The sequence below is a fragment of the Periplaneta americana genome, chromosome 16, assembly GCF_040183065.1.
Source record: "Periplaneta americana isolate PAMFEO1 chromosome 16, P.americana_PAMFEO1_priV1, whole genome shotgun sequence".
Lineage (NCBI taxonomy): Eukaryota > Metazoa > Arthropoda > Insecta > Blattodea > Blattidae > Periplaneta > Periplaneta americana.
Window position 1 is genome coordinate 102,526,303 of NC_091132.1, and position 18,486 is coordinate 102,544,788.

At 34.6% G+C, this 18,486-nt stretch overlaps 1 protein-coding gene across 4 annotated transcripts in view; it reads left to right on the forward strand.

Annotated features, from left to right (window-relative positions):
* Cad88C (cadherin 88C) overlaps window positions 1-18,486 on the forward strand; it is a 488,883-nt gene that overhangs the window by 271,655 nt on the left and 198,742 nt on the right. For all 4 annotated transcript variants that reach the window (XM_069812621.1, XM_069812619.1, XM_069812622.1 and 1 more), the window contains 2 exons: window positions 9,410-9,794; window positions 16,057-16,208. In XM_069812621.1, the coding sequence (XP_069668722.1) occupies window positions 9,578-9,794; window positions 16,057-16,208 (369 nt within the window). In that variant the 5' untranslated portion in view covers window positions 9,410-9,577. The remainder of the gene's footprint in view (window positions 1-9,409; window positions 9,795-16,056; window positions 16,209-18,486) is intronic.

Sequence of the window (18,486 nt, forward strand, 5' to 3'; positions counted from 1 at the left end):
ATCGTCAATCTGCCTGACACCCTATCTTTTAGAATCTCTTCAGACGCGGCCACTTCTAGAAGCGCTGCCGCTTATGAATAGCGGATATAAATGACACAGCCACACACAGACGCTCTGAGTGGCTGGTCTCGCCGCTGATGTGGCGCTTCTCGTCGTAATTGTAGGTTTCACACGGCGCCACAGCAACGCCACTCTTTTAGTGGCGCGTTCATGCGTTGGATCACCAATTTCTTACACCGCCACGGCAGTATACAGCCTATTGTGCCACAGTATCTTTATTTGGAATTTCATTGGTAATTCCTGCTAGAAGGTCTTTAAATGATTTCTTAAACATACAAAAAAAAAAAAAAAAAACTTTTCATAGTCCTGATGTAAATCATCAAATAAAGTGTGAAATAGTTCTCGATTTTGCCTTTCCAAAACCAATGGATGGACTCTTCTTCTTATTTTATGTCTGTTCTTTCCCCGTATGAGCAAAGTTTCCAAAAGTACAGGGACACCATTTTATTTTTACTTCAACTTTTATTGTACCTGAGTTTTTTAATGTACTTCACTCCCACCCCTTCTACTAACGAAGTTCCAACTGTCCTCCACACAGAACCAAGGCCGCAGTACTGAGTTAGTGATTATAGTACGTTTCAGAGATATGTTCGCGTTTTCCAGTGACGAAAACTTCCAATATTGAATCATATTTTTGCACAGGTACTGTCGTCCGTTTGCCTACGTCGCATCCTGATTTCCCCGACCTGCTTCTGCTCGCTCCACTGTAAAGACTAGTGGCTGGGCTTTCTTAGCTCTTTTCTGAAAACATTAATTTCTGTTAGGAATTAATTGGACATCTACGTAATATTATGCAACTGTTTAAAATAACTTAAAGAAAAGGGCCTCCTTAAGTAATTTATTATCACGTGATTCTCCCCCTTTCTACGATCCTGCGACATAACCACTTAAACGGACAGTAGATAGCATGTCTGAGTAATTTTATCTGTGCGGGTCGGGCAGAAGTGAAGACTGAATTTACAGTACGTAAGGTACTCTTTTATAGAGTAGGTACAGAATTATTTCAACATGAGTTACTAAGTATGAAGGACGAAACTGGTAATTGGAATTAGATGCAATAGTCTGTAGTGCGATAATAGGCACAAAAGAACTGAAGCCTGTATCGAAATGAACGGCCGCTATTTTCAAAAATGTGTTTAAATATCCATATTATGATTACTTTTCATTTTAACTTCCTTCTCTATATCGTACGCTAATGTGCTGTAGGCAGTATAATATACACTGCATAATGAATAAGTTCGCATGGATAACTCAGTTCGTGAGTAAAAACACTCATTGTTAATACTGTACTGTATTTTGATTAAACAAAACCTAATAAAAATTATCACACTCAAAATCGCGATATTTCCTAGTTTACATAAATGGATGAACTACTTTTCTTCCCTTCTGTACCTAGTAAAGTGATTTGTTTGTATTTTACGCCAGTATCAACGAACTCCAGTTGCGTAAGTAGGTAGCAAACGGTGTTTCCGATTCTCAAACGTTGATCCAAAGGTATAGCCAGGTTAATATTAGAAATGTTAGTAAAAATAAAATGATGTGCCTGTAGGCTATATCTCGCTCCATGTTCATGTTCACTGGAAGACTGGAAAATTCTCTACAAAAATTTAAACGTTCGTTAGTGGCAATTGTAAATTTTCAAACGGCTGTTTTCAAACATTTAATAGCTTCCATTAAAATATTTCAATAACACAAAATTTGTTGATATGTCCTTCTGGTATGATGCCCTCGATATGGAAAATAAGATCTGAATTTGGGGCCATAAGGTGTCACACTTCCACATCACGGAATGAACTGAAACACCCTTTTTATGCATATACACAGTATGTACGGGGTGGGCAAAATAAAACTGGCCCACGGAAAATATATATGAAATATATGAATTTATATGTGTAAGACTGACGCGGAAATGACCCTGACAATGCAGGAAACCGCGATTTCGATGCAACAGTGGGTTGCTGTCACATGTCCGCACATGCGCATCTTCCGCATGCTCTGTCCCGAGCTTCGCTGTGTCATTACGTTTGAGTGAGTGAGAGGAGCAGACGTGTTTAGTGGCCAGTTGAATGCAACACAAAATGGTGCTCACGATCAAACAACGCGTGTTCATTGTCGAGTGTTATGCGAAGCACAATTCTTGGAAAAGGTGCGCGGAACTGCTTGCGCAAGAGTTTCAGACTGAATGTGTTTTGGTAGAAGCTCCAGCAAAGACTGCAATGCAAAACTTAGTGGCAAAAAGGCGTGAAACGGACTCTGTAGCGAATAAATACCGTAACTATCCGAAAAGAGTTCGAAAACCAGAAAACATTGCTCGAGTGCAGGAAAGCCTGGAACAAAGTCCGACGAAATCGCAACGCCGTTTATCTGTGCAAGTGGGAATTAAGAGAATGTCATGTCGAAACATTATCAAAAAGGACCTGCATCTGTATCCTTACAAATTTACTGTTGTGCATGCGTTAAAGCGCCCAGGCGTCCGGGCCAATTTTATTTTGCCCACCCTGTATATAAATATGCATGTCACGAGAACAGTAGGCTATATGAAAGATATCCCTGTTTTATTACAAGAATTGTATGAAAAAAGCACATAGGGTACGTTAGAGAGACTTCCTCTTTTATCCCTCAGTCCTCTGTGGTACCTCTAATAGGAAAGACACGAACTGTAGCTCCTTCGCAAGAAAACGAAATATGGGTGCATATTACATTTTATATTTACTATGGAATAAATAATTCAATAGCCTTCTTGGACATTAAAATAACAAAACATGAAAATAAACTAAGTTAAGATATACGTGTATACAGGAAACCAACTCACACAAAACAGCATACCAATTGACTCCATACGTCCACAAACACACAAACTCAGGATGTTCAATTATTTAACAAACAGAATAACACTTTCATGAAACATAAATATTAATAATTATTTTTTCCTTTTTCCTAAAGGAACAAAATTACTATTCACTATTTACGTAAATTACATCCCCTCGAGTCGACCTGGTTGGCGAGTTGGTATAGCGCTGGCCTTCTATGTCCAAGGTTGCGGATTCGATCCCGGGCCAGGTCGATGGCATTTAAGTGTGCTTAAATACGACAGGCTCATGTCAGTAGATTTACTGGCATGTAAAAGAACTCCTGCGGGACAAAATTCTGGCACATCCGGCGACGCTGATATAACCTCTGCAGTTGCGAGCGTCGTTAAAAAAACATAACATTTAACATCCCCTCGACTCTACAGCACTGTAAACATCACCTTTACGCAGACGATTTACAAATCTATATCTATACAACCCCTGACTCACTCAATGACGCAATACACAATCTTAACGAGGACCTTGAATCTATATCTGCATGGGCCAGAAAGTTTGGTTTGACTCTCAATGCAATAAAATCACAAGCAATCCTAGTAGGACATCAACGTCTATTGTGCAACATTACTCCTGCCCTTTCAGTCAAGTTAAACGACACAATAATCCCTTTTGCTTCCTGTGTTAAAAACCTTGGAGTTTACTTTGATACGCATTTAAACTGAAATAACCAAGTAACCCATATTACCAAAAAAGTGCTTTCCATACTACATTCCTTAAACAGCATTCGAAAATTCCTCCCGCTATCACTCAAGAAAATACTAGTGGAAACACTAGTAATGCCCCACTTCGATTATTGTGATTTTCTACTGACTGACCTCAATGTCAACCAGTCGCAAAAATTACAACGTGTTCATAATTCTTGTGTTCGCTTCGTCTGCGATGTCCGTCGCGCTGACCACATTACCCCATCCTTCAAAACTCTAAACTGGCTACGGCTTAACGAACGTAGACATTTTCATTCTCTTATTCTCCTTTTCCAAGTCCTTCACACTTCTACACCTACCTATCTTGCCTCCCGTTTCATTTACCTGTCATCATATCATAATCTCTTCACACGCACGCAAAATAGCCGCATACTAGCCATACCAACACATAAGACATCGTATTCATCATCATACACAATCTCGCTCTCGCGCTTGTAGAATACCCTACCCAGTGACATCAGAGACTGTCGGAATTTAGTAGCGTTCAAGAGCAAACTTATTAAGCATTTTCTTGCTGCGTAGAGTAGGTTTAATTTTTACTTAATAAAAAAACGTTTCTCTCTTCGTAACTTTTATAATAAACTGTCTAGCTTTTATTAATCAGTTAAGGCTGATTCACAATAAACCGGGAACGGAAACGACAAAGAGAACGAGAACGGAAATAATGTTAAAATAAATGTATTTAAATGTAGTTAATTGTGAATGTTCACATTTAAATACATTTATTTTAACAATATTTCCGTTCTCGTTCTCGTTGTCGTTTCCGTTCCCGGTTTATTGTGAACCAGCCTTTAATCTTTTAGTACTTCGATTTTTATTGTGTTTGTAAATTTAATATTAGTTGTAATTATAATTGTAATTGTATTTTTAATATTGTAGTTGTAATCCCCTGGTAGAGGGGAAGAGAAGGCCTGATGGCCTTATCTCTACCAGGTTAAATAAATAAATAAAATAGGCATTTGCCCTAAAATCCGATGTCTGGTGATAATAGATGTAGGCCTACATATCAGCCAGAACCTCAATCAGAGGTAGAAATGGATGCAATGCACGTAATGGAGGTAATGTACGTACGTATGTACGTATATACAGAGTGTAACAAGAGTTTCTGGTACAGTGAAATTTTTTTTTTTCAAATGTTTGATGGTAAATATCACATTTTCAACTAAATTATTAATAAAGTATTGCATCACACCACAATCAAGTAGTTCCGACTCCTACACCATAAAATTTGGTCGTGGTTCCTGAGAAAATGGAAACTAAACAAGAGAATAATACTGTTACAGCAACTTTTGTTACACTCTGTATGTCTGCGTCTATCTCATGTTGTGTGGTTGGTGATCTCCATAGTCTTACAACATATCTAGACTTCAGACTGACAGCGGATGAAATATCTGTACAACATGTTGGAGTGTCTGATACGCCTCAACACTCACATTATTAAGTATACAATATACATCATAATTTTAAGTGCTACCAATTTTATGTAGGCTGCAAATTGCATTCCTTTCATTAATAGAAATAGAATGAACGCATGGCAACAAATCAAGATAATGAAATCCCCTTACTACGTATTTAGCACAAGATTTTTTAACTTTCTAGACTTCATTAAGGACTTATCTAACCTGAGTTTGGACCTCTGTTTAAGACAGCGAGCAAGTGTCTACAATAAATAATTAAACTTACGTTAACTGTAAAGATACTTTGGTGGGTGCTTCTCAACGGGTATATACGTACGTACATATACCTAAGTTTATAATCCGCTATAATGTGTTACTGCTCTAAAATAAAAGTCGAACAAGACGTAATCTGCAATAGCCTGTAAGAGGGAATGTTGCAAGTTTTCATTACTTTCTCATTCCTTCGGTGAAGTGTGACCAGAGCCGGTCGCGTGTGGCACGTTGCAGTATTTACGGCGTTCAGTCTCAGTGAAACTGTTCAGTATCTTCGTCGCTTTCTTATGAAATTTGTTACCCGTTTTAATCTAAATAGGCGAAACTCTTCTTGATTCGTATTGACAACAAAAACAAATACTTAACTAGACATGGATGAGGGCATGTCTTATGAACTAATTGAAGCAAGTCTTAAATAGAAATGTCAGCGCAAAGATTGAGGTCCAGTGGCTGCATATACCCCCAATGCTAGAACGCACGTTTACCATTCTAAACTCGACGTTGATTGGAAGAGTAATAAATTTGTGTTGAAAAGGATTAGAGAAAAAGAATTTTTAACAAATAAGTCTTCCAAAATGCTAAACGTAAGATTCATAGCTATTACAAAATGCTACATTTGTAAATTCAGAATCGTATATTTATCCCTCTAGTGTCATTGATTTAAAACAACAACTCTCAGTCACACGATTATAGGCTATTTCTGTCGGTAACTTCTTTCTTTCCTCAACATCTCTATAATATGATTTGTTAGCTAATTTTCTCTTTCTATGTCAACAAAGTCGTAACTGTCAGCCACAAACTGACTTAGCATCAAAGAGATTCTGTGAGATTTGTACTGTAGTAGACCAGCCGTGGCGAGACCGTGACTCGCGAGATATTGTGGCTCGCAGTGATAGCTGTGCATTTCGCTTGCTTCTAACCTCCGCCAACCCCCACCCTCTCACTCACTGGAGTCAAACTCCGTTCCATTTGTATTTGTCTCTGACCTGCGAGTGGCATATGTCTCTCTCGAAACCATGTACGAAAGTTCCAAGTAGGATTGGAGGACGCATTTTTTTGCTGTCAATATGATGAGAATATTAAATGTATGATTTGCTCACAAGTATTACGAAGAAAACGGTTGTATAACATAAAACGGGATTATACTACATGTTACTAATGAAACATTAAAAGGTTAAGTGCTATTGTTATCATAATCATCATCATCTCTGTACGTCGATCCTTTTTCAGCAGATGTACGAATAATGCGGTTAGCTCTTTAATTTGAACTCACTGATTTACTATGTGATGTCAAATGAAAGCTAGATATAAGGACTTGACAAATGTAGAACTTTCAAATCTTTGCCAAAAAATAAATATCCGAAGCTTCATTCTTTCGCTTGCTCTGTTGAAGCCACGTTCGCTACAATTTACGTTTCTGAAAAATTATTTTCAACAATGAAAATAGTAAAAACCAAATTTAGATCACGACTGACAGACAGATACCTTCGTGATCAACTACGACCGGCAATAAGTGACATATTTCCTGAATTTGAAACTTTGTCGCAGAGACATTCTGAAGACAGTTAATTTTACATTGTGATATTGTTCATTTGTTGTTCATTTCTTTCTTCGTTACACGTACTAAACATTAGTTTGTAGCTTTGTATTGTATAACTTATTTAAGTGCTTGACGTAAGGAAAATTAAAATCCGTTAATAAGTCAGACAGTTGCTTTACTTCCCCTTCGGGTGTCCGCCTCCCTCCATAGGTGCTATGCACGTTGCAGTTACACAGTGGCTCGGCGCACAATTACATATTCACCACCGCTGCAATAGAGACATATGTATTTAAATTATGAATATTTACAGTACACTGAAAATTTTTCAGTTAAATTTTAACGACTAGTACATGTTTATTTAATTTGAGATAAAGCTTTACGAAAAAGTAATAAATTAATTTATGAACTAATGTAATTCATTTCAGTCTATATGTAATATCTAAAGAATTATAATTAAGTTGAGGTAGCTATGGTGGTTTTAAGAACAAATACTCTGTTGTGGCTGAAGTGTGCCCCTCCTTTAAGCTTCTTTTTCTTTGTTATATCCTGTTTCTTCTCCTCCCGTTGCTTACGTTTTTTCACGGGGTTACTTCTGCACCTGAAGATAACTCCATAACTAATACAACAATTCACGTGCCAAAGTATTTTTCTCTGAGATGGTTTTTGTCACGTACGTAAGAAGCAGTACTGCCAATCTACTACAGTTTAAAATTGTATGGATAAATGTTTCAAGATGATATGCGTGGGATATTTGTAAATGCTACCATCGTCCTGGCTGGACAGTGACTGTTTTGACAAAAAAAAATTCTTTGGACTATGGTTGTTTTATGAAAACCACTTAAAATTTCCACTTCTATAACATAGGCCTATGATGTTTTTTTTTCCCCCTAATAACTAATTCAGTAGATGGCCGCTACAATGCGCTCATCATATGTTTAATACTTCAAATTTGCATTTTTTGGACTCTGGTTCTTTTTCCAAAAACCGTTCAATTATTATATCGAAAGTTACACTGTTAACATGATATAATATGACGTAATGTGAATATAATATTATGTTATGTAATAATTTGTCATATTATTATTATTATTATTATTATTATTATTATTATTATTATTATTATTATTATTATTATTATTATTATTATTATTAATAAAGGTTATGTAATAATTACATTTGAATTAACGGAGCAGAATAGGAAATTCCGCTTAAGTCAGCTGCTGTATAGTGATCATTGTGGCAAGGTCTCCTCTCGCTACCAACATTACACAAAACTATTATGTGCAAAGTTACAACGGCCTGGGTATAAGTTAATAATACAGGGACATTATTTTATTTTTACTTCAATTTTTATTGTACCTGAGTTTTTGAATGTACTTCACTTCCACCCATTCTACTAATGAAGTTCCAACTGTCCTCCACACAGAATCAAGGCCGCATACAGTAAACAGTACTGAGTTAGTGAGTATAGTACGTTCCAGAAATATGTTGGCGTTTTCCAGTGACGAAAGAGCTTTCAACATTGAATCATATTTTCACACAGGTACTGTCCGTTTGCCTACGTCGCATCCCGATTTCCCCCACCTGCTTCTGTTCGCCCCTCTGTAAAAGCTGGGCTGTCTTAGCTCTTTTCTGAAAACATTAACTTCTGTTAGGATTGGACGTTTACGTAATATTATACAACTGTTTAAAATAACTTAAATAAAAGGACCTCGTTAAGTAATTAACTGTCACGTGATTTTCCCTCTTTCTACGATCCTGCGGCATAACCACTTGGACGGACAATAGATAGCATGTCTGAGTAATTTTATCTATGCGGGTCGGGCAGAAGTGAAGATTGAATTTACAGTACGTAAGGTACTCTTTTATAGAGTAGGAACAGAATTATTTCAACATGAGTTACTAGTACGAAGGACGAAACTGGTGATTGGAATTAGGTACAATAGTCTATAGTGCGATAATATGCACAAAAGAACTGAAGCCTGTATCGAAATGAACGACCGCCATTTTCAAAATGTGTTTAAATATCCATATTATGATTATTTTTCAATTTAACGTCTTTCTCTATATTGTACGCTAATGTGCTGTAGACAGTATAATATACACTGCATAATGAATACGTTCGCATGGAAAGCTCAGTTCGTAAGTAAAAACACTCAATGTTAATACTGTATTGTATTTTGATTAAACAAAAACCTAATGAAAAATATCGAACTCAAAATCGTGATATTTCCTACTTTACGTAAATGGATAAACTACTTTTCTTCCCTCCTATACCTAGTAAAGTGATTTGTTTGTATATTACGCCAGTATCATCGAACTCCAGTCGTGGAAGGGGGTAGCAAACGGTGTTTCCGGTTCTCTAAAGGTATAGCCAGGTAATATTAAAAATGTTAGTAAAAATAAAATGATGTCCCTGTACTAGAACGAGAAAGCATATAGGACGGGAGGAAAAACGGAGATTACGTTAAATATCGAACAATTGATTGCAGCAAAAGTGTCTATTGACTCTCTGCCAACATGAAAAGTGAACTGAAGTCGTTTTAATTTTTTTTTTTTTCTTTTCAGATGAGGGAGTCTGCGAAGCGATGCAACGGCGTTGGACCAGTCGGAACAGATGAAAACACAAGATGCAGTTTTCAGTTTGTTTACCTCGGGAATATGTGTGATATTTTGCGTGTGTCAGTGGGAAGACCGAGGTTCCAATGAGTGAGACATTCCCCGGAACAAGGGACAATGTCAGACACGAAGGGGTCACGGACCAAAAGTTGGACATGCAAAGTGAGATTGAAAGGACACAGCATATGTTGGGCATACGGACTACTACTTGCTTTAATTTTTTTATGTGACACCGTGTTAGCAAACATTTTGAAAAACCATGCTCCTAGGTTTCTGATAGATGGACAGACAGAAATTGTGTTAAGGCTGAAAGAAGGTGCAGAAACGCCAGTAGGTAAGTCATTAATAACATCTGAATAATTTTGTAATTATAATAAGAAGTCTTCTCTGACAAGTGACTGTCAATCAATAAATATTTGAAATATCAGTTTTCTTAAACTTGGTTCATTTCAGGTAATTCTTGTAATACAACATACCTTGTAAAGGTGAAATTAAAAATTCTAAATAAGGAATTTATATACTGCACACTAGTAATATCATAAAACAAAAGTTAATACAAAAACCTTCAGTATTTCTAGCCTTATATAACAGAGCACATTCTAAAACATTGTGTCCCTTATGGTTTGATGTGCGCTGAATCCGAAAATGCATCTCTTTTCTTCGTATCACGTAAGGTGTTTAAGATATACTATGATTTCACTTTTCGATAAGCGCTCCCACATGAAATATCTGGCGCTGATTGGGGGTAGAGTAGACGCAAGAAGAGCTTGCCACGGAAAGCTGCGCGAACTTTCGGAAACATTCGGGTGCACTCGGCCTCGCTTCGATTCGATTGGCATACTGTCGACAGTCCTCAATCGTCTGCTGACTTGATGTTTCGAGTGAGATTTATCACAGCGCATGTAACGTAATCTAAATCTTCTTGCAGAATAACTAATAACATAACATTGTTGAACATATAGAAGCACGATTTTTTACATATAAAATCAATTAATGAAATGATAAAGATGTTATAAGAAATTGTTGAAAATACAGAAGCACGAATTTTTTTACATATAAAATCACTGAATGAAATGACAAAGATGTTATAAGAAATATGTAATCGTGTAATAATTGATATTTGATGTTGTAATAAAACACTAATACTGTGTGATTTTATTAAACTAGGGTACTATGGTCGGTTTATTTTAATCTGTATATACTCTTTGTAATATGTTACGAGCGGAGCCTGTTTCGTTTTTCATAAATTTATAAACGTTATAAATAATTCCCTAGTTTGACTGTGTAACGTTTTATTAGCACTTCCTAATTTAGAGCGAAACGGGGGCATTGTTAAGTACATAGAATGTTATACAGAACTCTGTTATTTCACAAACACACTTTGAACTATATAAAACTCCTGATATCAGGGAGAAAACGCAGAATATGTAACTCACACGCTAGCTTCTACCCGCTCTGCACAATACGCTCCACGATACGAACAGCTCAAGACCGCGCTTTCGAATGCGCCCTGTAATCAGCATTAGGTGATCCATAGCAGCCCTGTAACGAGCATGGCGGCACGAGGACCGAATATCGTTCTCTGCGCATCAGTCAAATGGGCAAGCTTTCTTTACGCTTCCCCTGTAAATCAAAACAAAAGCTAATGAATTTTATGAGTTTATGACTTATTTCCGGTTTCTTATGGTTGTTGGCATGTTTTTTGTACTTCTAATAAATAAACAGATATTGAGTCCCTTCTATTAAGTACATTTCATAACAGTTCAAAGTGTAATGAACAAACAAGGGTGTGGTTTTCAGTATTTAAAGGAAAAGTTTACCAGTTTGAGTGAAGGCAAATTAAAAGAGGGCATTTTCATCGGTCCACAAATTCTCAAAGTTATGACTGACCCTTTGTTTGAGGAAAAATTTTCCGTTACAGAAAGAATGGCGTGGCATGCTTTCAAAGACGTTTACTCAAATTTCCCTGAAAATTCTAGGACAGAGAACTACACAGAACTTGTTGTGGAAACCATGTTAAGTGCATATCGTCACCTGAATGCAAGAACTAGGTAACTTGATTTTTCATATTTTGTGACATTGGCTATTGACTTATTAATTGCACTAGGGAATATGTCTCGTTTTGTTTTACCTATTTGTTATATTGGAAAATAGATGTCGCTGGTATCGTTCGATCAGTTAGCTAGTTCTTGCATTACATTTTGTGCGATTTTTGCTATGCTATAAAAGAGGTAACTAAAAAACGCAAATTTCGAGTTACCTAGTTCTTGCATTCACGTGACGATATGACAAAATAGAGTGTAATATGTCTCTCAAAATACACTTTTTACATTCTCACTTGGATTTCTTTCCTCCTAACTTTGGAGCGGTAAGCTACGAGCATGGGGAAAGATTTCATCAAGAAATATCTGAAATGGAAAGGCGATATAAAGGAAGATCAGCATCCAGCATGCTTGCAGATTATTGTTGGTTCCTTGTAAAAGACGGTCCCGGGTCTAGTTATAAACAGAAGTCATCCAAAAAAATATTTTAACTAGAAGTTCAAATTCCGAGATTTTTTTCATTATACGCATGAAATATTTTCATTGTTGTTGTTTTTTAAACTGTGAAACATGATTTTTGTATCCAGTACACATTTTTCTAGTATTATGAGGAATGTTGAATTATCGTATGTTGTAATTTTATCAGTAGCAGTGAAAAATTAAAAACAAATAAGTTTTGTCATAAAAAAAATTCAAATCAGTTTCCCCAGAAAATGGTACATGATGGAGCAATTTGGATTTTAAATTCAGATATTTAGGGCACACATATCAGTAATAGTGACCTATTTTTATTTCGGAGCAAGACAACAAGTAAAACTTTGTAGTTCAATGTTATAGGAGGAGGAGGGCGGAACACTCAGGTCCCAGAGAATATTATCTGTAAGGTCCCATTCGGAATCTCGAGTCGCTTTAAATGTAGTATCGGCACTTGTTCTGTTCTCTACTGTATCAGTACCTATCCACGGTATTTTCTAGTATTATGAGGAATTTTGAATTCCTCATGTGTTGTAATTTTATCAGTAGCAGTGAAAAATTAAGAACAAATAAGTTTTGTCATAAAAAATTCGATTCATTTTCCCCAGAAAATGGTACGTGAAGGAGCAATTTGGATTTTAAATTCAGATTTAGGCCACACATATCAATAATAGTCACCTATTTTTATTTCGGAGCAAGACAACAAGTAGAACTTTGTAGTTCAATGTTATAGGAGGAGGATGGCGGAACACTCAGGTCCCAGAGAATATTATCTGTAAGGTCCCATTCGGAATCTCGAGTCGCTTTAAATGTAGTATCGGCACTTGTTCTGTTCTCTACTGTATCAGTACCTATCCACGGTATTTTCTAGTATTATGAGGAATTTTGAATTCCTCATGTGTTGTAATTTTATCAGTAGCAGTGAAAAATTAAGAACAAATAAGTTTTGTCATAAAAAATTCGATTCATTTTCCCCAGAAAATGGTACGTGAAGGAGCAATTTGGATTTTAAATTCAGATTTAGGCCACACATATCAATAATAGTCACCTATTTTTATTTCGGAGCAAGACAACAAGTAAAACTTTGTAGTTCAATGTTATAGGAGGAGGAGGGCGGAACACTCAGGTCCCAGAGAATATTATCTGTAAGGTCCCATTCGGAATCCTGAGCCACTTTAAATGTAGTGTCGGCACTTGTTCTGTTCTCTACTGTATCAGTACCTATCCACGGTATTTATAATATTGTATTATATTGTGGGCCTATCCGTAATGTAAACCGCCAGCGATATTACTGCTTGGTTACGACAGTTTTGAGTGCGCGATTCTTTGTTTACATTTACAACAGGTCTCCAGCGCACTGGGCGTTATGTCTACTGTGAGCAGTCTTATATACCGTGGTAAGAATAAACATGAGTATATAGTATATACTGGACTGTTTTTAGTATATACTCTTGTTAGTAAGAATAAAACCATTTGAGTACCTACTCATTTTTGATTACATACTCATAACATGGAAGCATAGTAGAATATACTCAAGTGTCCATCTTGTACAGAATATATACTCATGCTTGATAAGAATAAAAGCTAGTATATTCTCATATTTATAAGTTCGTTCTCATGTTATTCTGAGTATGGTTTGTAGCAGGCTCAATTCTGAATATTTGTTGATTTGTGTTCAGAAGTTAAATAAAAAAATGGCAGAATTTATGAAAGATGTAGTACCTCATGGAAAAATATAGAAAAAGACGTGAACTTCAGAAGACTTTAACGCTTCACAAAAGTGAATGTGAAAAAGGTTAAACACGTATTTGTTATTCATAAAAAGCATAACCTATAAAAATATGAATGGCTATCAAATTATAAGGTTAGATTGTATTGTTAAATATACTGTAATTAACAATTACAGTTTATTTTGTAAAATTTGAATTGCAAAATGCAATTACTTGTAACTCTAAATTATAATAAAGAATAGAATTAGCATAACTGGAATTCTAGAAATGGATCGTAATCTCTATCCGACATCCCGTAATGACGATTTCCCAGTACTATTTTCTTGTTTCCTGTTTATTAACGTCACTTATCTGATTCACTCTCTTTTTCATGTTTATTTATTTATTCATTTATTTATTTACTTATTTATTTGTTTATTTAATTTATTAATTTTATTTATGTATTTATTTATTTAGTTACTTACGTATTTACTTATTTATTTATTTATTTATTTATTTATTTATTTATTTATTTATTTATTTATTTATTTATTCATTTATAAAAAGCAAAACACAAACCATTACAGCATGCGGATAGCTTGTGAAAGTCTATAAAAAAACTGAGCATCATGGTGCAATGTGGTCAAAGAGGATAGGTAACACGAGTACATACTAACTTTTAAACGATCAAGAAGGCTGTAGAAATGAGTATATATTCGCGTTAGGTAGAATGTCTTTATTCTTACGAATATGAGTATGTTCTAGTGGTTACGAGTATTTAATCATAGGAAGTGCTCATACTCAAAGTATAAACCTTGAGAAAGCACTTAAGCTTTATTCTTACTACCCATAGACACTGGGTCTTTTAGAGGTCTCTTATTAAAAAGAATTAAATCTTTCTTTCCTCTGTATGTATATTCATGGTCTATACTACACTCATAAATTCAGGGAGTTAAAACACAAGCAGTTGTGTGTTAAAAGTTTTAGGATAAACAAAGGCACTTCTGGGTGGCAGATATTGTAAATACAGTAGATCTTCTCGTTTAGGCATAGTGAAAACGTAAACAAAGTGCAGGTAACATGTGGAGGATCTCGAGCCGTATGATAAACACGAGGGATACACAAGGTTTTAGTTACAATTAATTATATTAATTAACATTAATTGACATATTTTCCAAAAACACACAAAATAAAGAATACAAATTGTGTAACATTATCATATACACATTTTAACAAACAAGGAATATTGTAATGTTGAAATAATTCTGTATAACAAATCAAATTTTGCTACTTAGTCTATATGATGTTGTTTTCAAGCAACATTTTTACGGTCATGAATTTCATTCTTTGTATGACTAGCATAATATCACCGTCTTCTGTAATGTACCTGATTAAATTGAACTTTGAGAAGGGATAATTATTATGTTTAGGAAATAGTGTTGTCACTTCAGACCAATATACTATAGTTTTGTTAATTCGGCCACAGAAGACGGTGATATTATGTTAGTCATACAGAGAATGAAATTTATGACCGTAAAAAATGCTGCTTGAAAGCAACATCATATAAGTAGCAAAATTTGATTTGTTATATTGAATTATTTTAACATTACAATTGCTTGTTTGTTAAAATGTATATTATATGTATTATAAGTTGCTTAGTTTACACCCAAGAATCATGTCACCAAAGTTTGAAAGACATGAAGGGAAAAATGTTGATTTTTGTCCTCAGAGTCGATGAATACCTTAATGGGTTGAGTGAAAACCCCAGAAAAAATCCTCGCCAGATAACTTGGTCCACCAGGATTTAAACCCGGGTCCGCTTGTTTCACGGTCAGACATGTTAACGGTTATTTCACAGCGGTAGAATGATGTATTTTTTTCCATATGCAATTTTCAGTACGCCAGTAATGAAACTTTGCAATATTAAATATAAGTAGGCTGTATGACATACTATATACATATTTTTCATTTTGGCTTAAGTCTTAAGTGGTTTTCATGCCATTTAGAAAAATATAACTTGCTTTTAAAAATAAAAAAAGTACAAATTAGCATTTCTCTATCTTTAAAATGAACATACAGCTATTTTTAAGATATGCGTAGTATGGAAGTTGCTACTGCTCAAATGTGGCTGAAAAATGTTTATAGCCTATATGGGTATTATGTGGCGTAATTCCGAAAGTAGTGTGTCACTTTAAGGCGCATTAAGAAATACGAGTCTAATTATCTATGTTATACAAGATACTTGAAAAGTATCGATCATTAACTGAAAGGGTAAGATTTTATGACTGTTCTGTTTGGCATGGAATAATTCAGTAGAGGTGGTGGCGGTGGTAGTTGTATATCGATAAAATAAGTTGTACGATTTTTACAGGTAGCCGTATTTACCGTCTCCGAGGGTACGATCCAGATAACGACACGCTGACGTTCGGTCTTCAGCATCAAGCGGACAATGAAATCCTTCGAATCGAAAACCTTGGAACAACTGAAGCTGATGTATATTTGAAGAAAGAGCTCGATCGCGAGGTATAGTGAATTTCCACATTATAGAGTAAAATGCAATACAGTACTTCTCATTATCTAACTTGTCAGGATTATTTGGCAGGTTTTCTTTGGTTTCTCGACATGGAAAGAGAAAACCGAAAATGTTACTTTAAATAATAATAATAATAATAATAATAATAATAATAATAATAATAATAATTTATTTAACCTGGCAGATTTAAGGCCATACGGCCTTCTCTAACACTCAGCCAGGAGTAAAGCTGCGATACAAAAAACACTACAAATTTACAAAGTACACTACAATTACACACAAAACTGAATAAGATAATAATAATAAAATGTAAACAACAAGTAAGTAGAAATCAGACGTAATATATAACATACAGAAAGAAAGGAAAAAGCATAACAAAATGTGAACAGCAGGTCAAAATAAATGAGACATACAAAGTATAAAAAAATAAGACAATTATTGATATAATAACAATAATAATAATAATAATAATAGTAATAATAAAATAAGAATAGTAATAATAGTAATAATAATAATAATAATAATAATAATACAATAAGAGTAGTAGTAGTAGTAGTAGCAGCAGTAGCAGTAGCAGTAGCAGTAGCAGTATAATAATAACAGTAATAAAATAGTGTAGTACAAAGCATATAATGAATGCAATATTTTTAGGTACACACAGTAAGGAAAATTATGATTATATATAGCTCAACTTATGACATTAAAGATATCGGAAAATATTAAAACAAAAATATAAAATAAGTTAAATATCACTAGAACATAAAAAAATGTGAATACGTGGAAACATGCAATACAACACTTGCCATAATAGTAAGTTAGTTTGGCAACTCGTCATAAGATAATTTTCTAACTTGGATTTGAAAGATTTCAATGTTCGGCAGCCCTTGACTTCAGGCGGCAGAGTTCCAGTGACGAGAGGTAGAAACGGTGAAAGATGAGGAATAGAGAGATGATATGTGAAGTGGAATTAAATCGGTATCAGGAAACAAAACAGATTGTTACAAATTGAAATGTACTTAGTATTGTCACAATTTTTTAACCTAGAAGTCCCGTCATGACATAATATATCCCGTCTTTATAGCATACTTAAATATATCCTATAATAAAAAATAAGGGCCTTAGATTGTTTTGAAATGTCATATCAATGCAATAATTAAACAAAAAACAGACATTCATAATTAATTTTTTTCTTACGTTACATTGGAAACAAAATTGACATTACCGGATAGCATTCGTCTATAAAGCTTGCATTTTCATGCTTTTCGTTGTGAATGAAAAGTCTGCACAAACATTGTAATATCACTTTAAGCATTATTTTGCTTTCCGTCTCTCGCAGTGAAATGTTAAATTGTGTTTTTGAATGTTTTCAATTATAAAAGTACCTACATAAAAGAGACGATTGCTTAGATTAAATATTACATTGAAAATTCAAGTGTGATGTGACCCTTAATTTTTGAACACATGGGTAACTTGTACAAGTGCTTAGGTGCAAGTGCACGTATCTATCTGTCTGTCTGTCTGTCTGTCTGTCTATCTATCTATATATATATATATATATATATATATATATATATATATATATATATATAATTTGAACTGGCAATGGAAATTACGGGAAAACGGCTGAACGGATTTTAATAAATGACCCCTCATTTTCAAGCTTGGAACCCAAACTTTTTTCAGAAAAATAGTAGTTTTCAGTGAAAAATCAATTTTCCTACATTATTTTCCTATTTTCCAAAATCCATCTTTCTTCACTTTTGAGAACTAATTGCATTTCAGCACGGCCGTGATTTCAGAATAAAACAAAACACAAACTACAATAAACAATAGCTATTACACGAACGCCATGACCTGCAGGATTGCTGACATATTTAGAGTTCAAATTCAATTGATTATTAAAAATTTCAAGACTTACTAAAAGTAATTTACAGATCTGATTCTGCGGTGTGTAATTTTCTGAGTGCAGCTGTGTATAGGATATTGAAATCTACAAAACTTGAGGTGATTTGATGACATTATTACCATTAGAAATGAAATTTCATTACAGTTAGTGCCATGATGTGACTATTTTTCTATAATTATACATATTAATGCTATACTAATGATATGAAAGTGAAACGTTTTGGGGTTATATAACTTAAGCAGATATATAGAATGTGTTAAATTAGATCATTTCTATAATTTACTGTGTGGCGGCTATTATATATATATATATATATATATATATATATATATATATATATATATAACTACAAAACTTACGTA